Source organism: Alligator mississippiensis, chromosome 1 (genome assembly GCF_030867095.1).
Source record: "Alligator mississippiensis isolate rAllMis1 chromosome 1, rAllMis1, whole genome shotgun sequence".
Lineage (NCBI taxonomy): Eukaryota > Metazoa > Chordata > Crocodylia > Alligatoridae > Alligator > Alligator mississippiensis.
The window spans coordinates 126,338,587-126,364,841 of NC_081824.1; the positions used below are offsets into that span (position 1 = coordinate 126,338,587).

Sequence of the window (26,255 nt, forward strand, 5' to 3'; positions counted from 1 at the left end):
CTAGCATCATGAATTGTGGCAAGTGCAAGTGTTGGCAAGTGCCTTGTTAGTCGCATGGATTATAGCCACCTAGTAGCACCAAGTTTTCAGGACTACAGCTAGCAATATTTAATTAATTATTAAGCATGGCAGCAATAAAACACTAGCTGATATAGAGCAGAGAAGTCCAGGTTCAATGATTTGAATACCTAGGACTGGTATGTACTGGAGCTTCAAATGCTACTATCTGGTATGTTTTTAGCTGTGTATTTCAATGGACACGGAGGTGGAAACTTGTTAAGTAACTTCTCAGTAACCACTCTCCCTCCAACTAGAGCATCTCCATTCACTTACTTTCTACAATAGATGAATGGAGGTTAGGAGGCACTCTGACTATAAGTGTGTCACGCATTGCAACAGGCTAGTTGTGGAATCTGCTTGGCTACTTTAAAAAGCACAGACACTTGGCTGGAATGTTTTAGATCCTGCCTTGTGCAGTGGGCTGGACTAGACCTTGTGAGGTCCTTTCCAGCCCTACTTTCCTACAAACAAGATGACATGGCTTGGAATTTGGACTTGAAAGTTTTGAATGCTGCCATTAAAAGAACAGATGTCACTACATGTACAGCTAGGCTTACAAGTAAAGTAAGCAAAACTTGAATATCTTAATACTCTACTGTAGTGATTCTCAATCAGGGTACCTTATGTTTCCTGGGGTGCTACACAATGTTAGGCATGCAAACATGATTTGTAAGAGAAACCCAGAGATTTCAAGTAGTGAGTCATAATGTTAGAAGCATTCTGACCTGCTGTGGTCCTTTGAGCTCTTTGTAGTAGAAGAGTTGCTCTCTTCTTTTTTTTCTGTAGCCCCCAAAAAACCCAAATGAAAACTAAGAACTGGCACTTTCTAAGGGGTGCTTCAAATGTAACAAGGCTGAGAACCTCTGTTACTGACCTGAACATCAAGTGTCTCGCAGCAGAACTAGATCTCACTGTCAGTTCCTTACATAGATATTGCTCTTCAGTCTTGTAACGATAAATAGCATAAGTCCTGTTAGCTGGCTCTCATCAAAATGCTGACAAGCAACAGTAAAAATACAAGAAACCAAGAAATTTTCTGGTGGGGGGAAATGGCAAAGTGTACTTCTTGATAGATGCAGGTTTTCCTTCATCTTGGCAGTAATATTCCTGGAAGAAGGGACTGATCACCTGAGTCTAGTCTGTGGGCAGTGATGTCCCAGAGACTTAAGGCCTTTTGCAGGGGTGTCAAAGATTTGACCCTCAATCTTTTATCACCTGGCCCCTGGTGTGCTGTTCACATGTCTTGGATGGGACTTGTGCACTGCATGGGGAGTGTGGCACTTGATGAGACTGGCACCCTCTGGCAAACTGCAGGTTAAGGCTAGGGTAAAGCCGCATCAGTGATGGACATACGGGATGATGACAGGATCACTCTACCTGTATTTTGTTTTTTCTTTAAAGGCTCTATCAACCAGAAAACTAACTTTTTATTTCTCTCTCCAGAGGACTGGAAGAGGGAGCAGATATTTCAAAACTCAAGCTGTAGTGAGGTGCCAGTGTTGGCTTATCACAAAGTTGTTTTTTTTTTGTGAAACCTATCAGCAGTTTAGTAAATTGATTGCCTTTTGCTATTGAAGCAGTCGTAGCATTAATTTTTCTTCTCTTGAAGAGACGTGATTTATATTGTATGCGCTGGGCTTGTATACCAACTGCACTACACACCTTTTTCACAAAACTACTGTATTGTTTCCCTGGTGCACAAGAGCAGTGGTTCCTGAAGCCACCAAACCCCTATCCTAGCTCTGAGGGCCATGTGAGCTGATGCGGATCCAGGCAACTTAGGCTGGCAGTGGTGGTGGTTCACCACCTCCCAACCCACTCTTCACAAGCCTTGGAGGTAATAGTAATATCTGACCTATTGCAGAACCCCAGAGTTCATGGGGGAAATGAATTGAAAACCACAGCACTAGAGGGAGCTCATTCTCCTATGTTGTTTCCTGAACTCTTACCAATTTCAGCTATTTCTTTCCTTCCCCTGACACTGAGGTGAGAAGGCAATTGTAAGGGTAGTTCTGTTCCTGTAGCTCTCTGGAACAGGTTTAGAAGCACCCCATGGATCTTCATTCTGTCCCACAAAGCCCCATAACCCTCCAGTCCCTATTAAACACCTCTATTCGGTATGCAGCAGCAACATCCATGTATTGTTAAAACATGGAGACTTCTAGTAAAAGTACTTCCATAATATTGATTAGATTCTACCCACATGCATACTGCTAGCTTCCTGGAAGGGATGGCTATATTTTGGGAAGAAGAAAAGGGAGGGGAGGTGGGAAATAGTAGTTTCAGATAGAAAAGTGTTGCTTAGTATTATGGTACACAATATTTGGATGGTGGAGAGTAGCCTTGCAATATATACCCTTGTACACTTAACTGAGATTATCTTCAAGGAAACTAACTTACTTAGGTGTATTTCAACACATGGTGGATGACTTTTGTAGTCAGTTGAGGTGGTATGTTGGAGACTGGGTGTGTTGGCTTACGTGAGTCTATAGAGTAAATAGCAGCGGAGAAAAACTTTTGGATTTTCTGAATACTCAAAACTGGCAATTGGATTTAAGCAAATCATTATGTTAAGTAATGAGGATTACTTTAATGTAAGAGAACAAACTGATAGCTGTGGTGCTGTGTGGGAGTAGGCCCCTTCATGAAATAGGTTTGTCTCCTCCTGGAGGAAAGGAAGTAGGATAAAATCTATGCCTACAATAGCCCAAAGCAAGCTGTATAAAGAAATAGTACCCTTTCTTACTGCCAGGGCAGATAAAAAAAAATCAATGATTTATTTTAATAAAAATCTGGGGGTTTTTTGGGTTTTTTTTATAACTTAAATCAGATTTTTTTTAATCTATTTAAATTTTAAGAGGGTTTTTTAATGTATATAAAAAGATTTTAATTTTAAAATAGCTTTGTGCTCAAAGAGATCATTATGGAATACAGGTTATAACTACTTATTCATACTATTTAAGATGCACCTTCATGTAACCTTTTTAGAAAAATATTATAAATGGGTCATAGCAGGCCATGGACTATATTAGGGGCCCAATCTTATGGGGTTCCCAGCAGCTCCTCTATAGATTAATAAAGGCTAAAGAAAAACACTCTCCCCATTGGGACTTGGTGCTTATTGTAGAAGATCCCATTAAGCATCTGAGAGAACTGAAAGTAAGCATCAAACTGGATTTGTGTCTGCAGCAACAACATCCTTGTTAACAGCAGTGTATGGAGATGAGAGATATAAAAGAGCTGATTACCATCAGCACTGGGGTCTCTGCAGGTTTGTGTTCACAGTCGAGCCCTTTCCTTTCTCTAAAAGTGTAAAGTTTTGAAGAAGTTAAATTAATAGAGAATATCAAACAAGAACATACTTTTTGTAGAAAACAATGATTAAATTGAGGTTTCCTGGCCAGTGGTTTTAAAATCTATTTGAATTAAATCAAATCCACCCTGCTTACCACCCCCACACCCCTCCCTACCTCCTTGGCAGCGCTGCAGCTGGAAAACTAGTACACACTTTTCCTATTTTCATGTTCATTTTTTTTTAACATGCTCTTAACAGCTACATCACCTTCAAACAAAGTAGTGTGGAGAACTTGAATGTAACAAATCAAATGGTGGTTCTCTAGTTTGTAAGCTTATGACTAGAGCTTTAAATTTGTCATATAATTTTTGTAACATCATGACTATAATGAACACACTAGTAACTAAATGGGAATTCTGTCAGCCTGATCATGTGTCTCTAATCTCTTTACTACTACATAAATACTTCCCAGAAACTTTGGCTTTAGTCTTTCAGTGAATTACTTCTGCAAATTTTTGTATATGCAGTAAAGGAACTGAGTGAAAGCAATCTTTAAAGAGGGTTTTGTCTTCAGACTCATTTTAAGATGTGGCCCAAACTGTTCTCCCAACAGGTTGCAGAGATCCAGTTGATCAATGTACTTCTCATACTTATTAGGGGTGCACCAATAAAGTTTCTTTTTAATTTTTATTTGTTTTTGTTTTTTGGCCGATACTAGTGGCCAATTAGTAACCAGCCATATCGGCCAATACTGATCCAATAGGCCATATGGAGCACGGCAGCTTGGAGAGCAGCGTCCAGCCGGTAGGTCTGTAGTGTGGGGAGGGGCATGTGGGAGGGAAAGGATTTGGAGGGTGCAGATTGAGGCCCCCCACCCCCCCCATGGGGAGGGAATGGGGCTGGGGTAAGGGTAGGCGCTGCCCAGCTGGGGCAGGGCAAGGGACAGCCACGGGTGGTTCATCTGGGGGTATGGGGAAGAAGGACACTCCCTTCCACTGCGTGCATTCTAGGGGGAGGCATAAGGGCATCTGCCCCCCTGGATTTGCATGCAGGGCAATAGCAGGCTGCCTGCTGTGGGCTTGGGGCCAGGGACTGCGCTGGTCTTTCTGGCGGGGGGGGGGCTGGGCCAGGGCTGTGGTGAGGGCACACCAGGTGGTGGTGGCACTGGAAGGAGGGCTACAGGTTAGGCTACAGCCACCCCAAAACTTGTCATGGTCTCCCTTCTCAGTGCTGCCTCCACCCACCCTAAGTGCAGCCCCAGCACAGCTGCTGGCTCCGAGCCCACAGCAGGCACCCTGCCTCTACCCTGTGCACAAATCCAGGGGGTACATGCCCCCCTATATGTCCCCCAAGGGTGCATGTAGTGGTGACAGCTGCCCACCTGCCCTGCCTGGGCAATACCCACCTTTGCCCCTGCCCCACTCTCTCTCACCGTGGGGGCCTTGATCTGCCCCCTCCATGCTTCCTTCCCTTTGCAATACGCCCCTTGCCCCACGATGTACTGGCTAGATGCTGGTCTCCCAGCTGGCTGCATGCATGCTGTGACTGCACCCAGCATTTAACAGTAACATGTACTGGTTAAACCAGCCAAAAAAAAGTTAATTGCTGATGCAAGGAAAATTGACGTGATTGGTGCCAATCTGATGTGGACAGATATATCGGTGCACTTTTAATACTTATAAGTAGTCTGTGTCAGACCCACTGCCAGAGAGATGCCCTCCTTTCTATCTCCAAAGCTTCTGCTTCTGTAACTCAACTCAATCTCTTCTCTTCGGGTGTCTGAGGTTAAAATTTTCTAACTTTAATTGTCATGGGTGAAAACTTAGTCTGTGTTTTAAAATTGGTTGCTGAAGGTGCAGTTAATTTTGTAGTTGTCTCCTTTTTTTAGGCTTGCTGACTCTTACCAACAGTGAAGTGTTTCTTTGGAATAAGGAAATAGCATTACCTTTTCTTGGGGGTGCTTAGCTTTACTTCAGAACCTCTTTTGGTAGCTTCCCCAAGCATCTGCTGCTGTAGCAGCAGTAAGCATAGATTCATAGATGTTGGGGTCGGAAGGGACCTCAATAGATCATCGAATCTGACCCCCTGCATAAGCAGGAAAGAGTGCTGGGTCTAGATGACCCCAGCTAGATACTCGTCTAACCTCCTCTTGAAGACCCCCAGGGTAGGGGAGAGCACCACCTCCCTTGGGAGCCCGTTCCAGACCTTGGCCACTCGAACTGTGAAGAAGTTCTTCCTAATGTCCAGTCTAAATCTGCTCTCTGCTAGCTTGTGGCCATTATTTCTTGTAACCCCTGGGGGTGCCTTGGTGAATAAATACTCACCAATTCCCTTCTGTGCCCCTGTGATGAACTTATAGGCAGCCACAAGGTCACCTCTCAACCTTCTCTTGCGGAGGCTGAAAAGGTCCAGTTTCTCTAGTCTCTCCCCGTAGGGCTTGGTCTGCAGGCCCTTAACCATATGAGTGGCCCTTCTCTGGACCCTCTCCAGGTTATCCGCTTCCTTCTTGAAGTGCGGCGCCCAGAATTGCACGCAGTACTCCAACTGCAGTCTGAGCATGGTTGAGCATAACAAACTGCCCCATTAACACTGAATAAAAGTTGGATAAAACTAAAGTCATGGTCTCTTATACCTAAAAGCACTGTTCCAAAGTTGGTGTGGTTTTCTTATTGGACTTGGGTGCATACTTTTTTAAATCAGTCAGCTAAAAATACTCTAACTCCTATTTTTATCCTTTTTAGCTGACTTTGAAGTTCAGGGCATGAAAAGCTAGTGGCATGTTCCTTAGCACTGATACTAGTAGGCTACCTCACGTTGAATGCCTGTGTGTTCTCGCTGGGTTTTGGATCCCTCCATTGGTATATGCATCTGCCCATGGGTACATTTGGCTTTCTTCAGAGACTATAAGCCCCGCTAGATTTGTTCAGCTTTCCTTTTGTAGTAGTAGATGGGAAGCCCAAGAGGAGGAAATATTTTTCAGCAACTTGTACCATTTCAGTTTAATATCCCTCCCATGAAGGAATCTGTTTAAGAGTACTTAAGACCCCCTCATGTGGGCAGTTGTTCAGTATAAATTTACAGCCTGTCCCCATGTCTCAGTGGATATAAGACATGGGAACTACTGGCAGAACGAGATCAGTGGAGAAAACAATGACATGCTTTTATAGGCCATCTTCATGAGCAGCTAGACATTGAATTTCTTTAAGGTATATACAAAAGAGACAAATCCATTAGTTACATTCCTTTATTCTTAAGCCAGAACTTTAGGCACAAATAGTGGAGAGAGAGAGTTTTTAAGCAAGCTTTTGTTTTACATGGCTAACTTCATAGTTTGAAACTTAACATCACTTGGGGTTTGTCCCTTCCCTCTTCCTCCCCCCACCCCACCACCAGCAGAGACTTTTGTATGGCTCTGTTCACAGGGGATTAAAAAAAAAAAAAAAAACCCAAATTTATGAAATACAAGAAACAGCCTCTAAAGCTGTAGATTTTTGTGAAACTGACCAAATGCCATCCAGTAATCTTTTTTTATATAAAAAGATTAAAAAAAAAACAAAATGGCTGTATACTCTAATCCTATATAATGTAGTACAAGTGAACCATAAAGCAGCTCACTGAGGACTTGTTCTAGCTACAGCTTATTGAACTTCAAGGGGCATTCTAGCATGGTTAATGTAATAATTTCTGGAGTTAATGACCATGTATAAAGTTGAACTAGTCATGTTTGCCGCTAATACCAATTGCCATAAAATGAGGGAATGCAGCTGCTGTGGTTCTGGCCCCGACCCACACATGCCAGCTGTGCATGCCATCACGAAGTAAATACTGCAAACCACACTTGATACTTGATGATGAAGAAACCATAGTTTGAATGCTTAAAGATGCTACTATTAGAAGTTTAGATGACAAATTCAACATGCAGAAAAACTGTACAGACTTCAACTTGGTGCTCCTACTGTCATCCTGCACAGTACAGCAGTAGAAGAGGCTTAAGCTAGACATGGCTCTAGTATGATCACTGGCTTCTATTGGAGAGGCTACTGTTTTTGCATGCTAGGCTTCCCTGACAAAAACAGTTCTATAATTCAGTGGTCAAATAGAAAAGATGCAAAAGGACTATAGGACAAAATGACTTGTTTGCTGCTTTGTCCTCTGTTCTAATAACTGTGCAGAAAACCCTTTAAACTCTGCCTTCCTGAAGCTTTTTTAACCTTGCTGAACAAAGGTCAGTCAGAAATGGAAAAAGCATTGCGTTGGAAATTGGTTGTTCTGTCACGGAAGATCTGTCATGAAAAAGGTGAAAATGAAGGTCAAAATATAGTGCGGCCAATTGAAAATACTATCAGGGACTTATCTAGAATCTAGTTAGGATTCTTGAAATTAGAACTTTTCACTGCAGGACTATTGCAACAATGAGCTCTTCTGTTAACTACAAAATTTCTTGGGCAGTCTCCCCATGTGGGAACTAAATATGATTATGTACTTGATAAATGCCGAAAGCCTGCTTACAATCTACTAGTTCTGCTTACTAATAGATGGTCCAGGATATAATGGCTTTACTCTGATATATCACAGAGTTTGTTTTTTGTTTTTTTTCCAGAGATTCATGATTTACTTTGGAAAGAAACTTCTAATGTTAAAGAGAACCACTTTTTCTGAGAAATTGCTATTGTTTCTCATCACTTGAAAAACCAGTAGTCTCCTTCACCTGGTGTTGGTAACATCTGTAGCGTGATTTCACATGCATCTCTTTTGGTAGCACTCCCATCTTTTAAACTATATCACTTCTAGCAGAATGCAGACCATTTCAAGCATGCCATTATTTTGGAAGATAATCCAGAGGGGGGAAAGCAAAATGGGTCTAGACATGTTGGAACAAGACTACTTCTTCACATGTAGATGATGCCAAATCCTGCAACAAATGTTTTAGTTGACAATCCACCTGTAGTTAGAGGGGCCTTGCAATCAGTACAGGAAAGACATTCCACTCTGAAAAAGCACAATTGAGATCAGGGATGATCTGCTTCTGCAAATGATGTATTGAGCATGACGCTAAAGTGAATGTGGTATGGGGATGGCTCTCAAAAGAGAAGAAAGAAGTAGGGCAGCATTTTAGGGGATAGGATTTTGACTAGGATTAAAACTGAATTAGCACAGATGAATGGTGTCTAAATTTACCAGAGTAGGAGATAGAGAACAATCTTGGCAGCTTTCCTTTGGACTTTATCAGGAGCAAAACTTGAGTGTGCTCTTTGGGTACCAGTTGTGCTGAGTGGCACCCAAGGTATGGATACTTGTTCTAGTGTCCAATAGTTAAACTGAGATTCCAGAAATTGATTCTGCAAGAAAAATAATGAATAACCCTTTAAAATAATCTTACTCTTTCTTAAATATCAAAGGCATACTGAATCTTGATGTCTTATACTGCTATATTAATATCCTCCAATGCTGTATGTATGGCTTTTGTAATGTTTCTGGTTTAAGGCTTTGCATTTTGTTATGTGGTCATTTGCACTGACTAGCTTGTGCACCGGGGAAGATGGGGTTAATAGGCCCCTCTCTAGGACCTAGAGCTGTCCTACCTGCAGGAGGAGACAAGATGCACCTCCAGCAACAAAGAATTAAATAGCCTTGTGGGGTGGGCTTTGCAAACATTCCCTTGTCAGAAGACTCCTTGCTGCCTGAGAAACATTAAGGGAAAGAAGCAGCTTAGCATGAAACTGAATAGCAGAAAAGGAGGGTGTCCTCTTGAGGGCTAAAGAGACTGGAGAGACAATCATGGAGCTTGCTTTTGGGTGACCAGGGCTATGTAGATTGGAAAAGGGTGACTGCTTAAATCTTTAGAGGGGCTAGAACTGCTTGCTATGCTGTTTTGCCCAATAAAGGCCTTCTCCTCTTTAAAAGAGGAGCAATCCTTGTCTTAGGATTTTGGAGCATTCTTTCACCCTTTGAGAGAGGGGCTTACCTTCTAGTTCAGCTCCTGAAGAGAGACAGTCCCCTGAAGGAAGGCCATGGGTAACTAAGGAGGGTTGGGGACTGAACGGCCAGGTCAAGACTGGGGTTTGGATTGAGCTAGGATTTGCCCCACTTCAAAAGCTATGCCTGGGCTGGCTTCAGAGGCTACATAAAGCAGACAGTCCCAAGTAAATGCTTTCCTGGGGAGTCCCTGACCACCAGCTACACTTTCTTCAAAATAAATAAGGGGTACACCTAAAACTTATCCAGCATTAACATGGCTCCCTTACATAAAACCAGCTGTTCAAGGTAAAAGTCTCCTTTTTTGTGAGTGCCTTCTAATTTTATAAAGGAAAACATGACTTTGTGCAGTATGGGTATGCACTTTATTTATTTGCATCTGATGTGCACCACTTCACTGAAATTTGGGTGGCATGTATTAAACTAGGATGTGTGGAGCAGAGATCCTGTAGGAGCCAAATGGCCTATTAAAGTGTCTGGGCAGTCAGTGGTGCCTGCTAGCTTTCAGCTGAGAGTCTACCTGGCTTGAAGAGAAAAGGGTTGACATGGATAGCTTGGCTCCAGCAGAATTGGCCCTCAGTTGAATTGGTGGATGCTGCTGGCTACCTATCTGGCTAGAGAAGAGGGGCCAAGCTGTTCTACCTCAACCACTACTACCTGCTGAGTCAGCTGAGGGCTGATCTTGCTGGAGCTGAACTGCCTGGCTGCTCTCCTGGACCAGTGGACAGTGAGCAGTACCTGCCATGTCCTGCAGCTAAGGAGTTACAAGAGTTGCAGGTGTTTTTACCCTGCAACAGCTGCCTGTCTTCCTTGCAAAAATACCATACTTACTACTATTTGCAAGGAAAGAGCTCTTCTTTGTTCTGCCTTTTGAAAACCAGGTGCATGGCTTTATTCAGTGGCATGTGAGAATATAGTAATATAGTCTTCAATCCAATCTGTTCCACTTGATCAATTAAATAACCTAAATCTCTGCAGAGAAGATTCCTAAATTTAGAGTATATTTATGGCTCCCAGTGACGCACAAGAATCCAACTACTTACAACTTGAAGGCAGATTTTGCTACTGCTGTGTGGCACACTTGTAACTAAGCAGTCATTGGCATGAGTTATAACAAGTTTGTGCATTTTTACTAAAATGGCGTCATTTATTTTGGCACAAGAGACTGTTTTATTGACTCCAAATTTTAGTTTGAGGCAGTGTACCCTTCAATTGAGCTGCTATAGAATTGCCTCACCAAGTAAAGGAAGATTTAAAATAGCTAAGCTTCACTATCTAAGTAATTCTGGAGGCACATACTATGAGAGCAGAGCTGGCAAATTCCTAATAAATATTTACCTCAGGCCTTTACTGAAGGGAACTATGCTGGTTTATTTGCATATGGCCAGCACTTGTTTTTATACTAATTGATCTAATTGAAAACACTGCCCTGAAAACTACTGGCACTCTGAACACACCTTTTCCATATAGCCCAACTTGTCATACTTAATGTACAAATTCCCATAAATAACACTAAAGCATAGGGATGGAATTGCCTGGGAAAATGTCACTATCTAAAACTAATTTATGGAACCCAGTTTAAGGTTTGAAATATTCAACTGAATTGCTATGGCCATACCATAAATCTAGCAGCAGGACCCTGGAGTGCACTAGGTTCAGGCTGCTGCTTAACAAAGCTTTATGGTTGTATGTGTGTGGTGCCATGGGAATGCAAACTGGCAGTATTTCCCAACTCTTCCAAAATACTGTGGCTACACTGCATCAAATTCTGGCAGCCCAGGTGGAAAAGAACAGTAGAAAAAGCACCTGGAAGAATGAAAATTTTAACCTCTGCATTAGAGTGAGCTGCCTGAGCCAAAGACCAACTGGCTGTTCTATATGGGCTGAATTGCCTGGAAAAATACCACTGTATGTTCTGAGTAGTTCCTAACCCTCCCTAACTAACACCCCTACTTATGTTGGTCATTTGAAAGGGCTTTCTCATTTTGCCCTATAACTTCATTCAGTTCAGAAAAGCTTTGCAGTTCTCTCTTTACCCAGTTCCATCCTTGGGAATGTGTTGCCTCTTGTCTTATTTGGAGGATATTGGACTTTGGGAGAATGAGTTTGCTTTACAACTTTGGGACTTGAACATCACCTAGATTCTATGTGACCCTTTTTTGATAGCTGTACCCTTTTTGAGTGGAGCCAGTTGATGGCATTTGGACTTAAGAGTGACAGAATGAAGGCAGTTTCTTCTCTCAACTAGCTTGCATGGTCTCCTACAGAGACTCTTGTGTTTTGTCTTCTGTTCATGTGTTAATTATCCTATTGGAGTAATATATCTTCTGGCTTTTTTTTCCTTTTTAATAAAGTCCAGACAGATGGTTCTTGGGTTCTCTGCATTTACTGCTGACTCCAGGTGATATTAACAGCTGCTTAGCTGGCATTTTTTTTAATCCTAGGAAACTCCTATTGGGAATGAGCTCATCACAGACTGCAGTGAAGTACTGATCTTATTAAAATGGGGAGACTGCTGATATTCTAGTGAGCAAAACAAATGGTTCGGTTCCTTTTTTTAATGAGCTGAACAGCACTGCCAATATTTTTTTTTCTTGGCTGAGAAGAGCAGTCTCTCTCCCCTCCTTTCCCGCACTGTACCTGGCTGGATACAACTGATTTTTACTTCAACTTCATTTCCCAAAAAAGTAGCAAGACGAATGCCTCTTAAATATTGCTCAAGTGAGTGTAGTACTTTACTAGTAGATAATAAATTCCCATCTCATTTTGACTACCTCCTGTTTCTGAGCTTGCATAACACTCTCTAATCTTTGTTTGATTTGGTAAAATTGGTCTAGCTTTAGTAAAAGAACAACCACTTAAAAGACACTGCTAGAGTTCTGTAGGATGCAAGCTATGCACTATTGTCCAAATTTGAGATGAAAATCACTGGCTTTAACTACTGGCAGATACGCTCCTAATACCAACCAGCATGTGGCCCAATTCCTGTTTGCTCATCCAACACCTTCACCACTTTTTAGAGTTGATCGCATTTTATAAATCGGGTATTGACTCATCTAGCCCTCTGTTTCAATGGGGTGGGTGGGTGTGAGACCAAGTCTTACTGATTTACTTTTTGTCTTTCAGGCCAAGAACGATTTGGTAACATGACAAGAGTTTACTATAAAGAGGCTGTTGGTGCTTTTGTGGTCTTTGATGTCACAAGGGGTTCCACTTTTGAGGCCGTTTCAAAGTGGAAACATGACTTGGACAGTAAAGTGCTACTTCCAAATGGCAGTCCCATCCCTGCAGTTCTTCTTGCAAACAAGTGTGACCAGAAAAAAGACAATGGCCAGACTCCTTCTCAAATGGACCAGTTCTGCAGGGAAGGTGGTTTCGTTGGATGGTTTGAAACCTCTGCCAAGGTGAGTAGTTTAATAAAACAGATGTGTTCAAAAATCTCTTGAGAGATCAAAGAAAAAAAACAAATCCTAGCAAAGTTCATAAATAACCATGGGCAGGAGTATGGAGTACAGGACACTTACCTACACTACCTGTTGTAGCAGAGACTAGAAAAACTGTTTTCATAAAGGTATTCCTTTACTGAGAGACTTGCAAAATGTGTTTAATTATACTGAATGAGGGTTAATGCTATTCTACAAGTGAGCTAAATGCTTTGACATATCAGAGTAATGGTGGGAAGTATTCAGTCTTGTTTTTGTAGAACTTCATTTATTGAATTACAGTTACCTTCAGACCATATAAAACTAGATGATTCAGGAGGCAAGACCTGCTTTATCAACTTCTCTGATCCTGTTTTGGGACTGATTTTTATACTAAGTAATCTGTTAAATGTTTCTGGTATATGACTTATACATTGATCCTGTGCTGTTTATAGGCAGCCTAATTGAACTGAGGCAGTGTAAAGCAGCTAACTTAATTTGTGGGAAGAATGACTTAAAATAACTGTTACATTTGGTTATGGTGTGGACAGGGAGACAGAAGTAATTGACAGCAGTTTTACAGGGCTCCTGTCTCCCAGTAAAAATGCAGAACAAACCAAAATACCACTTTACTTGATGTGCATGTGCACTGAAATAATTATTGGCAACTCAGACTTTGTTACCTATAGCTTAAATGAGGGAAGAATAATACCCAACTTGTAAAACGGCACAACAGGAATGAGTTTGTAAAAACCATTCAGTGTGTTTACCAGAGAGGTGAATGTCTCCCGAAAGCCTATAGATGACTTGCTTAATAATTTACAGAATTCTAGTTACTATTTAAATTTTCCACGTTGGCCTATCAGTGTAGTACCCGAGTATTGTCAGCCTGTGGCAAACCCTCAAGTTTCTAAAAAGCTTCATAGAATCTGGCTCTCCTCCTTTTTCATTTTAGTAGCTTATAGTTCAGACTCAAGTTGGCTTTATCTATCTGGTACTTACAAGCTACATTTTTATAATGCAGCCAGTAGAGAACTCAAACCACAAAGCCTCTCATCTCCTTCCCTTTTGCTTGCTCACTTCCCTTTCAACTGTCACATGAGACACACGGGGGGGGGGGGAAAACAGACTTAAATGTGAGGTGGCCGTTCCCAGCAACTCCAAGTGGTTGGAAAGGGTTGGTTTGGGGTGGGGTTGGGGAAGCCTTGAGGCAAACAGATACCTACAAGAGGGGAGTAGATGGAGCATGGAATGTGCATCAAATGCAAGGAGTAATTCAGAAAGGACATCTGCTTTTCTGAACAGAAGATGCTTGAGCAATGAGGTGTATAGCCTCTTCTCAGGACTTCTTTGCTAGTTCAGACCAGAAAAATATGACTACTGTTAAAAGACCTCAAGAGCAGTCTGTTTCTTTAGGGAGCTTTGCTGGCAGAATGATCAACCTCTTTTTTAAAACTCGTATGGCAGAATAAAAGCTTTTTTCAGTCTGAAATTTTAATTATGGGCAGTGCTTCTGCCCACTTGAAACTTCAGTTGCCTCATGAAGTGAAGCAGTAAACTTAGCAGTTTAATGCATCATGAAATAGTGTTATTAGTAAAGTGTGTCTAGGGTTCTTGGAGTGAAGAACACTTCAACAAATAAGGTACAATTACCCAAAGCATGAGCTGAACATCAGTATGTTCTGCAGCAGTGAAAGGAACTGCAATTATTCTGTTAGTACAGTAAGCAAGACGTGTCTTGGCAGGAAACTAATCAAGAAGTCTAACAAATACTTGAAAGTCTAGTTGAACTGACTACATCTCAAAGGTTATATGCAGGGCCTCCAATTAAAATACATACTCTAGCGTGAGCTACGCTTAAACTGTTTTAAAGTCCCGTAAAACACGCCTCGCAAAAGAACCCAAATAGTTGGCTGTTTGAAATGGAAAACTTAAAGAAATAGTATGATCTGAATGAGCACTTTTTTGTTTTCTTTTCAAATACTCCCATAAAGGTTGCCTTCAATCTTGGTGTTCTGATTCTAAGTAGACAGTTTATCGTACTGCTGGTGGCTTTTTTTTTTTAGAGAGCAAATATTAGAGCTAAAATACACTGCAAGGTCATGTGCTGTCTTGTGGTTGAGTGGCAAGCTTCATTTGGACAGGTAGGGGTCACAATGCCTGGGTGACCCAGGTGGTCACAACTATCTCCAGTTCCCAGTGGACTTGCACTCCACTGAATGGACCATGAAGTCGGGCATTTATTCTCCAGCAGCAAGAACAGGATCCAGAAACCTTAAAGGTCTGTAACTTGAGGCTTCCAGTCCCCTGGCTCCAGTGCAGTGAGCTGGAGAGTTCTGAGCCCCTGGTTCTTGGGCAGTCCTTGTGGAGTCGCAAACAAGAAACAGCATGGCTTCCTGCCAGGTCGCCTTGCGTGCTAAGTTCTGTTGCACTTGCTTGTGTTTCACTAGTTTGTTTCAACCAACTTCTAATGAAACATTTTGCATTCACCCAAATGCCATTTTTTGTTTTTCAGCAAAACAAATTATCAGAAAATTCCCATAAAAGCACCCACTCTTTCTCTACAACTTTGAGCCGCTAATAAGTAGGACTATTTGGATTCAGAGTTGGCTCTGTGTCAATTGAAGATTTAATTTGAAACCAGTTCAAAAGTTCAAATCTAGCCCTTTAAGGGCCTGTGAACGGCTCCAATTTAACTAAAAATCTTTTATTTCATATTGACATGGAATTTTAGGCTGAACACAATATAAGCCTTGGGTGGCACCATCTTTGGCACAGAAAATGGCTCTTATGTTTAACTCTCTAGGTTCTTTCATTGGTAATTCTGATACTGGTGCAGCAGAATTCGGTACAATTTCCTGTTGGGAGACCTTGTGGACTGTTTCCTGGCTCTCCTGCTGTAAGACTTTGCTGTTGCTCATGCCTGCCTTCTTTCCTGCTTTTGTCTCCGATGAAGCTAACTACAGATGAGGTGATCCTCTTGGTCTTTCCTAAAACTGTGGTGTAGGGCTATATGGAAAGCTGGCTTGTCAGAATAATGCACTAGTACAACTTTTAACTTGAAATTTACAGCTGTACGTGCCAGTAATATGTACTGCATTCTGTTCTGGGTGGTGCATGAGTTGAACAATGTACCAACTCACTACCTCAAACCTTTTAAAAATGGAAAGCATGCAACTGAAAGGGAGCAACTAAGAGCAAGATTTTATATATAACCATGGCTATCCACCATGTCTTTGCCTCTTTTTAGTGTCCAAATATATGGTTCTGTCTCTTGGCTTTTGCTGCCCTATATAGTATGAGAGTACAGATCATGTTTTCTACTTTTGCCTTGTTTGTGTGTATATAGTTCTAAATGCATGCTAGTCTAGTGTTACTTTTAAACTAAGCTATTTGGTTTATTTCTGAGCCAAATTAGTTGTGTTGTATTCCAAAGTCATTCTTTCTCCTACTCTGTTTTTGCTGAGTGGGTAAGTACCTGGGGGAGAGAATAGACATTCTTAGGGGATTTTTTGGCTCCTAAGCACTTATCAAAGCTTTCTGACTCCTCATTTGCATGACTAGATGGGTGCATGCTCCAAAATGAAGGATGCTAATTTAATTGCTTTCCCTTTTGTCTTGAACTAATAAGTGCTATATACTGTCATCTGCTTGGTGGTATAGGTGGGTGAATATCCAGTTTCTGCAGTTACAGATTGAGGTAATTGCAGCACTTGCATAAACCAAACATGATTCTCCAAATAGAAGCTACCAGCCCACTTCAGTTTTACTAGGGTAAGCACTGGCCAGAATACCTGTACTTATAAAATTGGTGAATTTTCCCCTTTGCTACAGAGAGAATCTACGGAGAGATTGGATCAAGCTTTTCATGTCTTTATGAAAAGACTTCTAGCACTTTTTTCCTTCTGTGAAGCTACATCATGAATAGATTTGTATCTAAGCTGCTGCCTGTCATTTGCACTGTTTTGCAATGGCAAAGAATTGGCATTTGTCAGACTTGTAACTGATTTATATATGATTAACTTTAACTTTATCTCCCTTTTTTTGCTTTAGGACAATATCAACATAGATGAAGCTGCTAGATTCCTGGTGGAAAATATACTTGCCAATTACAGGAGCTTTCCTAATGAAGACAACGATGTGAGCAAGCTAAAACTGGACCCAGACCCCTTGAAAGCAGAGAGTAAATCACAGTGCTGCTAATGTTACTGTAACTGTGCATGCAACTTCAATGGAATGAGCAGCAAGACTTGTTACTTGGCTCAGACTACTGCTATGGTGCTGCATTATGACAATCAAGTGGGATGTTCTATTTTCTGTAAGTGATTATTGAGGTGTTTATACATCTTGTTTGGTATGAAACTGCGTATCTTCTGTGAATTGCCATTCTTCCTTTAGTAAAACAGCAGTTACATCTCTAGTATTCAGCTTAACCACTTTGACAAAAAAGAGGATGGTTTACACTTAAAGGAATAAAAGTAACCTTCAGTTTGGAGTTGCAATTTCTAGGATGAATATAGTGTTCCATTCCAGAAATGGAGAACGAACTTGCCTTCAGTTGAATTAGTACTTTTTTCTCTGCCATGAGTTCCTTCCTTGTCCCCAACAACCTCTTCTTCCTGCATGCCTCTTTTCTATCGATGCACACAGTTCTGATTGTTCACTACCACTGGGGCTCCCTAACAGCCTTCAAGGAGCCATCCAGTCCAGTACTGACTGGATATAGGTGCATGCCTTAATCTATAAACAAAGTCACAAAAGTCCCAAAGTCAAATGAGCACACTGCCTGGAAAATTAGAGGAACAGGATGGGAAAACAAGTGTCATGCATAGCAGGGAAGTGCAGTAGACACTAAAAGTCTAGAGATTATTTTGCTTCAAGTGCTGTTGCTATTTGGAGTGTATTTTCTTAGTCAAACACTTGCCTTTCTCTTAGTTCGCCTGCACAATTAACATGTTTTAAGGAATGTCATCCATAACGTAGTAATTTTTAAATAGCCAGACAAGACACTTATTCATGCACTAACACTCTTTTGCAAAGTATTGTCTTTAACTTCATATGGGGATATTGAAAATTTAAATGAAACTACCATACCCTTTGGTTACTTATCTTTAAATACTGTTAAGTCTGCATTCATTCTCTTTGTAGTTGAGCCTTCTGAGTATTACCAAATGTGCAAGAAGGATGTCTTAGTTCATAGTAAGAAAAAATAACTGCTCTTAAAGACTTTTTTTCACTAGCTTTGATACTCCATTCATCTATTTCATACAGGCTTTCACTAATTAAGAATGCTGCACTTAATTTATGTGTGAAGAGTGAAAATGGATGTTCAGTTTGGAACTTGGATATAATAGGAAGATCTAAAATTGTTACCAAGCAAGGAAGCTAATCTACATTGGTTTACCTCTCTCTACTCCTGGTGGCAGGCAAAATAGGTCATGGCTTGACTCTTCCTCATAACATCTTTTTTTCCAGATCTGGGGAGCTTCGGCTTGCTGACTTGAAGGTGTAACATCTTCAGTATCTGGTGATCTTGTATTAATTGTACTCTGCTTCCTCCCTGGCTTAGGCTGCATTTTTGGCTAGGCATAACATAAAAAATGCTGCTGATGTCAGAAGTCTCTTGCTTGGTCTGTTGAAAGTGCAAAGTAGCCCATAAACTCTGCTCATGTGTTTTGGTTTAAATGCACTAGAATATGTATGACAACTTTTTTTCTAAGCTGCTTTTTTTTTTTTTTTTTGAGATAAATGTGCCTAAACTGGTTTGTGTTGTTTCTTTTGTGAAATAAATGTCTTGCACATTCAAGTTGTCAAAAGCCTACGATTTACACAGACACTTTCACTGAAGCAAACTTCCTTCCAATCCACTGGCTGTTGCATGAAAAGTCCACCCCCAGTGCCTAGTGCTGTATAACATTAGGCACAGAATTGCAACTGGACTGTAGTGGCTTCAGTCCTTGGATTGTTCTCGATTTTTCAGAAACCTGGCCACTCTTACATATTAGCCTGTCTTTCTGAAGAAGGATGAACTTTAAAAGAATATCCCCGCTCACAATTAAAGAAGAGTCATTTTAGGGGAACACTATCATCTGAAATACTTCCACTACAGATGGGGTTGAGTGGGGTCTCACACTTAATTCATACATCATACTAGTTTTCAAGACCATCAAAATCTGTGCGCTAAATATGAGCTGTAAAATCCTATCTCTTATAGGGGCGTACAAGAAAAATGTACCAGCTACATTCATAACCAAAGTGTCTTTAACTGGTCAGCAAGATGCATGATGTCCTATTATTTGATGCTGTTTAAGTTATGTGCAATATCTTCTGAAAGAACCAGGTCTTGTTTGATTGTTTTCATGCTGACATGGTTTCAAATATGTATATCACTGATATGAAGTAGTATGCTAACTTCTGTGCAGTAGGTATGGCCTGTTTTAAATATTCATTCTTGTGACCTAGCACTTCATATTCATAGAAATATTCATTCTTGAGACCTAGCACTGTTGTTATCCAATTGACTGGTTTTTAAACAAAGTGGGGGAAAAATGTAAAAACAAAACCAGAAGAAATGTAGCTTATGGAGAAATGGTGTCTGTAATTTCCAAAACCATGTGCCTTATGGAATAACTGCTAATGGGGAAAAATATAGCTGTGTGTGCATGCACACTTCTTAAAACTTTTTTATTTTGCTATTAACATTATTGCTTTTCTTGGAAAACAAAGCATTTGATTTAAAAAATGATCATATTCATTTCAAGGTAGCAGTCTTAAACCACAGAATAACTGCAATAAGTGTTGCAGTGTCAACACTTCTTGAAACGAACTATTAAATACTTTGACCTGCTTTTTTGGTAAATGATCATAAAAAAATTAGTTTAATTTGGTACAGTTCTTAGTTTCAGCAGTTTTTTTTTTTTTTAAATATTCTTTTTGAGGACCTTGGATTGATGGAAATAAACATTTCTAGATGGCTTTGAAACCACTTGCATGAATGTGTCAAAACCAAACTCAAATACAGCCATATAAAAGGAGACATCTTGCTTTCAAGTTTTCTAGTTTAAAAAAACTTGGTTACAGAGTTGAGGTTTGATTGCAATGAAGTAGTTGAAATTTAAAAAATATTCTCAAAGTAAAGCGAGTGAATGGCTTAAAAAAACACAGCCCTGAGACAAGTTGTTACCCTTGTACTTTTGTATTAATAATGCTGCAGAGCAGTCTGAGACTTCTATTCCTAATGATAGGTTAGGTATAACTTGAAATTTTGGTACAGTATCTTGGTTTAATGGGAAATGGAAGGAGGCTTTGAACAGATTTTAAAAGTTACTATTTAAAAAAAAAAAAAAAAAAAAGCTTAAGTGTGACTGATTGCTCGTGACTGGAGTATTGAATTTCTGTAGTGAATAAATACTGTTGTGAAATAGTTGAATGAATCAGTTAAGCAAACTTTCAGCTTTTTATTTGGTATGTATATCATCAAAATGGGCCCCAAAATGTAAGTTGCTATCTCTTACACTTCATGTTGCTAAAACTTGAAACAAAATAAAAATGATTTGCAAACCTTGTGTTTCACTACTGGATTAAGTAGTTACTGGCCTAAATGTCACTTTTCTGATGACCCTCTCCTTAAACTGCCCTTAAACTACACAACATTTCTTTGCATTATCCTTGTGCCGCCATAAATTTTTATAGCAGCACAAGGTTGCAAGCAAACACTTTCTTGCACCTGGTCACATTCCATGTAGCCAGAAATGTTGCTGTGACCAAAGGCTGTCGTGTGTGGGGTTTTTTTGTGTTTTTTGTACTATATCTTCACATGTGCTTGCTGCATAGCAGGCTGTCACACCCCAATTTAGGGCTTGTGTCTGCAAATGGGGAAGCCCCCTTCCCCTACCTGGGACTGTTGTCCCACAGGTTTGGGGCCCTGAAGCCCTAGGCGTAGGGCAACAAGGCAGCAGCTCTGGGTGATGTCTATAAATGCCAGTGGAATAGATTGGCTGTGCCAAGACACATCCCAGCATAGCTGGTCCTGCTCCAAAGATGACATCTCTTACCCTGAGATGATGATGTGTTCATGACCTTTTGTTCTTTTTTTGCTTAGGATCCTAACTGGACTGTGCTCCTACAAATGTGCGTACCTTAGTCCCAGTTCCAGAAACTTTCTTAATTATTAGACCGGCTGAATCATGCGTATGTAGGGATGGCTTCTTTGCATGTTCAGGGATCTTGTTTCCCACTACAGAAAGGAGTACTCAAAATAACTGACCATACAAAGTTCTGTTTAAATGCATCATCATGAAAATAATTTTTCTTTTGCCTTTAACCTGGGGCTGCTTTGAAGCATACGGTATAGAAATGTTTCAGGCACTTGAGTTTTTACTTCCTCTGTCCTTGCAGCCCAGAGCTGATGGTCTAAATTTTGCCACAGGAGATAATTAAACTTTTTTTATTGCATGCTATTAACTAAGTTTTTACTGGATATTTATAAAATAAAGAACTTGGGAATCTATTCCAGTGTGCCTTTTTTTTTATGTGGATACCATGTAGGGAGAACTGATGATGCACCTCAAATGTTATTGCCGTAATAAAATAGTTAAGGGGCTGGTTTTAACTTGGTATCAATCTTCACATGTTTAAAGTGCTCCATCACATTAATTAGAAGTGGACTGATATCAGGCTTGGGTCCCAAATGTAAGGAACTTTCTTTTGCTTAAAGTCAAAAGTACTTTTGTTCCGAAGTGAAACTTGTCTCGGTTTCAATAATATTCCCCTGAAATTTTTCCAGGCACTGAGTTATTTGGGGTCTTGGTTTTTAATTGTGAAGTATTGCGCTTAGTGCAAAAGTGGCCTCAATCCACTTAAATTCATGTGTCATGGTGTCTAGAGCAATTGAGTCTTTAGTATGGAAATTTTTGAGGGGAACTAACTGTGGAGGGTAATGGAGAAAAGTTTCTTTATGAAGAACAATATTCTATTTAATGTTTTAAGTTGATTCAATTAAGTCTGTAAAATTTCTTAGTTTTTTATGTTGCTTCAGTAGGGAGCCAGCATCTTTTTATATTTTGAGCAGCCCTACACTAACCAAGTGATTGCAGAGGAGATATGGTAAGGGAGCAGTATTTTTTTTTCTTTTTGAGTAGTTACCTAGTGATATTGAATTTAAGCAACTCAATTTTTAAAAACATCTTTTCCCCCCCCCCACACACACACTTAAAGTAGAATCCATAGCACTGATGTTGAATTAAAATCTTTTTTTTTTTTTTTACATAAAAGACCTTTATGAATTATAATAAAACAAGCTGGTTTGAGTATGTTTGGCTCGGTGTGTGACAAGAAATATTAAGGAATGGAAGCTCTAGTATGTTTTACAGAAATAGAGAAAAGTATATAGCAAAACATCATTATTTACTCCACTGAAAGTGTATTGAAATGTTACCTACTTGACAGTAACATGAAAGGTTACTCACTTTAGACAGAAGTTTAATCCTACAGTAGAAGAGTGAAAATATGAAGCTATAAATGAAAAAAATCTGAAAGTAAGGAAATCTAGAAAATCATATCTGGAATATTTGCCCATATCAAAGCTCTAGGAGAAAGTGATGAGGTTTATGGTAAACCTAACAACTTTTACATGCATTTTAAAAGTATTTCCAAGAAATTATAGCACCTAAGAATGCTGCCTCTTTAATTACACCAGCACCTTGGCTTTTTTCTGTCCTTTTTAAAAAAGAGTACCATTCCTTTAATAAAATTGTTTAACATGCTCATGTTTAATATTTTTATGTTTATAGTTGTATGAATAACTTTTTATATGTTCCATCTTACTGACTTGAATAAATGTGCATACAAAACACTTACTAGGTGCATTGCTAAGATTCTGGTTTAAGTTGCTACTAGTACTTTTTCTATGGGTAGAGTCCCTTTGCTGGTTGAGTCTAATGCATGATGGTGCAGAAAACCATGGAAAGACGGACTGTTTCTCTTATCCCAGCAGCAGATGGACAGAGCATTGCCACTAACACTTTCCTTCCTTAAACACCTATAAAGAAACAGCATCCCAGTCTCACTTGCTATCCCCACCTCAGTGAAGCACATGCCTGTCTCAGGGAACTGGCCACCAGGAATTAATGGCACCTATCTTGCCTTGCCATGTTCTGGTTACGGAGAAGTACTGCTACTAGATCTAAGTGTGGGGGGAGAGGGAAGAAAGGGTTTCTGACAGCAGGAGTGGTAGAATCCCTTTCTGTGTTACATAGGGATTTGCTAATATTATATTTATATTATATTATATTTATATTATATTTTCTGGATTTATTGGTCTAAAATGTCCTTTAACAACTTCTCTGGGACTGGCTGCAGGCCAGATGCCCAGCTTGGGTTGGAGCGGGGAGGCTAGAGCTCAGCCAGTGCTGCTCCCCACAGCAGCATTGGAAAGCAACTGCTGTCAAGACCCCTTGGCTGCAGGCTGGATCAAATGGTTCCATGGACTGAATCTGGCCCATGGACTATAGGTTGCCAATCCCTGCTGTAGATCCAAAGCGCTCGACTTTTAGAAGCAAGCTAACAAATATGGACAGCCTACTGCTCCTAAAGAAAAACATCTGGTCTAATAAGCAAATGCACATCTCTAGGCTTTCCAAGGATTCAGAGGAAGAAGTATGCAAATGACTAGGTAAGAAAACATACTTAAGTCATACCTGGAGAAACAAATGGTGTATCGCTATTCCAGCATGCTGGAGACTTGATCTTGTAGTGGGAAAAGCTGGGTGATACAAGCTGACAGTCAGGCAGGGACTTGGGCTTGGTCAAAAGTAAAGCTGCCCTTTTAGGGATATGATGCAGGGAGGTAAGATGAAATCATTGTTATTTTCTTTGGCTGTTCTCATTTCTGTGTCAACACAAGTACTGATCCTTTTATGATGCAACTTGCATAATAAGCCTTTTGGCTACTACTTACAATTTACTTCCTGTTTGTGATGAGCATGATTTTGGAGCATTTGACCAGACAGCTCTCCTCTGCTGAAAAGTCCCATCTGTGACTTATTCAACTTTGGGGGAGGGGAATGAGTTGTCTTAGCTTGCAAAATCATCTGTGCTAAGAGCTGGTAAGGCCTGGGTGAGAGAGGAAGCTGAGGCACACTGCCCCATTGGCACCTCTGGTATGTAGAAGCAAAGCTGCTTGGCACTTCCAGAAGTGTTCTTCAGCCCCAAGCTCCTCTCTCTCCTGTCTGCTTGCTTGTCTTCAATGGACAGTAGAGAGGAGATTGGGGCTGAAGGACACGCCTGGAGATGTGAAGTGCCTTCTTTCTGAGTCCTCTTGCCCCTCCTTCGAGCCTGTGTGTTTCATTTTACCAAAATGATTTGGAGACTTTCTGACTTCATACAATTTGATATCACTCACCCATTGAATCTTGATATCAAACTAAAAAGCTGTGCCTAAAACAGGTTAGCTTCAGTGCATTATCTACTACTTACCTAGGCAAGCTGTTTCAACACTTAACATTTGTCATACTTTGAACTTTGAGGTCTGGATTTTTTAAGCTCTTATCAGCTACCTTTCAGGAACCCTGTAATACCAAATCCAGTGTTCCTGTCAGAAGTAGGTACTCCAAAAAGTAGGAAAGTTGCCTTAATGTTCTTGTACATAAGCTAATAGTTTGAGTTCTGCAAGTCTCTCACTGGCAGATATATTTACTTTGCCTTCATAGATTCATAGATGCTAGGATCGGAAGGGACCTCAGTAGGTCATCGAGTCCAACCCTCTACCCTGGGCAGGAAAGAGCACTGGGGTCAGATGACCTCAGCTAGGTGCTTGTCCAGGCTCCTCTTGAAGACCCAGAACAAGCAGGATGAATTAGCGCTCCTGCTTGCACTAAACAGGAACAAGCAGGATGAATTAGCGCTCCTGTTTGCACTAAACACCTATGACTTAGTGGGGCTAACAGAGACCTGGTGGGATTCATCCCAGACTGGGCGGTATATATGGAGGGCTATAGATTGTATAGAAAGGACAGGTAGGGGAAGAAAGGGGGGGGGGGGGTTTGCACTTTATGTCAGTGAGCAATATACATCAACCCTCATCAAGACAGAATCCAAGGTTGAGGAAGTAGAAGGATTGTGGGTTAGGCTACATGGGGGGCAAGAAGAAAGGGATTTGGTGGTAGGGGTCTGCTACAGACCCCCACACCAAGGGGAAGAAATAGATGCGGGGCTCCTGAGGCAACTCTTGGAGACCATAAAAGCTAAAGAGGCGGTAGTCATGGGGGACCTAAACTACCCGGACATCTGCTGGGAGTCACAGACAGCAAGGTCCCACCGCTCACGCAGGTTTCTAACCTGTGTACAGGACCTCCACCTGACACAGGAGGTGCATGGTCCCACTAGGGGGAATGCCATACTGGATCTGGTATTGGCAACAGGGGATGACATGATAGGGGACCTCCAGAGCGGTAGCCATTTGGGAGACAGTGATCACCTTATAATAGAATTCAACATAAGACGGCGAGTGGGTAAGGTAACTAGTAGGGTGAAAGTGCTAGACTTTAGGAAAGCTGATCTCAGTGCACTCAGGCGACTAGTCAAGGACGCACTGCAGAGTAGGAGTTTTGAAGGGATGGGAGCCCAAGAAGGGTGGCTGTGCCTAAAGGAAATGATCCTTTGGGCACAAAGCAAGACGATCCCCGAGCGAGGCAAAAGAGGGAAAGGGGCCAGGAGGCTTCCATGGCTGACCAGAGAAATCCAGGGCAGCCTAAGGGCCAAAAGGGGAGCACATAAAAAGTGGAAACAGGGTGAGATCACTAAAGATGAATATACCTCCTCTGCTCATGCTTGTAGGGAGGCAGTTAGGCGGGCCAAAGCTACCATGGAGCTGAGGATGGCAACCCAAGTAAAAGACAACAAGAAATTGTTTTTTAGATATATTGGGAGTAAAAGGAAGGCCCAGGGAGGAATAGGACCCCTGCTAGATGGGCAGAAACAATTGGTGACAGACAGGGGGGACAAGGCTGAACTCATCAACGAGTTCTTTGCCTCAGTATTCCTAAGTGAGGGGCACGACAAGTCTCTCACTGGGGTGGTAGAGAGGCAGCAGCAAGGCGCCAGACTTCCATACATAGATCCTGAGGTGGTGCAGAGTCATTTGGAAGAACTGGATGCCTTTAAATCGGCAGGCCCGGATGGGCTCCATCCTAGGGTGCTGAAGGCACTGGACGACATCATTGCAGAGCCACTAGCAGGAATATTCGAACGCTCGTGGCGCGCGGGCCAAGTCCCAGAGGACTGGAAAAGGGCTAACGTGGTCCCCATTTTCAAGAAGGGGAGGAAGGAGGACCCAGGCAACTATAGGCCAGTCAGTCTCACCTCCATCATTGGTAAAGTCTTTGAAAAAATTATCAAGGCTCACATTTGTGAGAGCCCGGCAGGTCAAATTATGCTGAGGGGAAACCAGCACGGGTTTGTGGCAGGCAGATCGTGCCTGACCAACCTAGTCTCTTTCTATGACC

The 26,255-nt window shown here is 41.2% G+C and overlaps 1 protein-coding gene across 1 annotated transcript in view; it reads left to right on the forward strand.

Annotated features, from left to right (window-relative positions):
* Positions 1-20,313, forward strand: part of RAB32 (RAB32, member RAS oncogene family) — a 47,258-nt gene extending 26,945 nt beyond the window's left edge. The window contains exons 2-3 of the mRNA XM_006271632.4: positions 12,458-12,735; positions 16,807-20,313. Coding sequence (XP_006271694.1) covers positions 12,458-12,735; positions 16,807-16,956 — 428 coding nt within the window. The 3' untranslated portion in view covers positions 16,957-20,313. The remainder of the gene's footprint in view (positions 1-12,457; positions 12,736-16,806) is intronic.
* Positions 20,314-26,255: the final 5,942 nt, after the last annotated feature.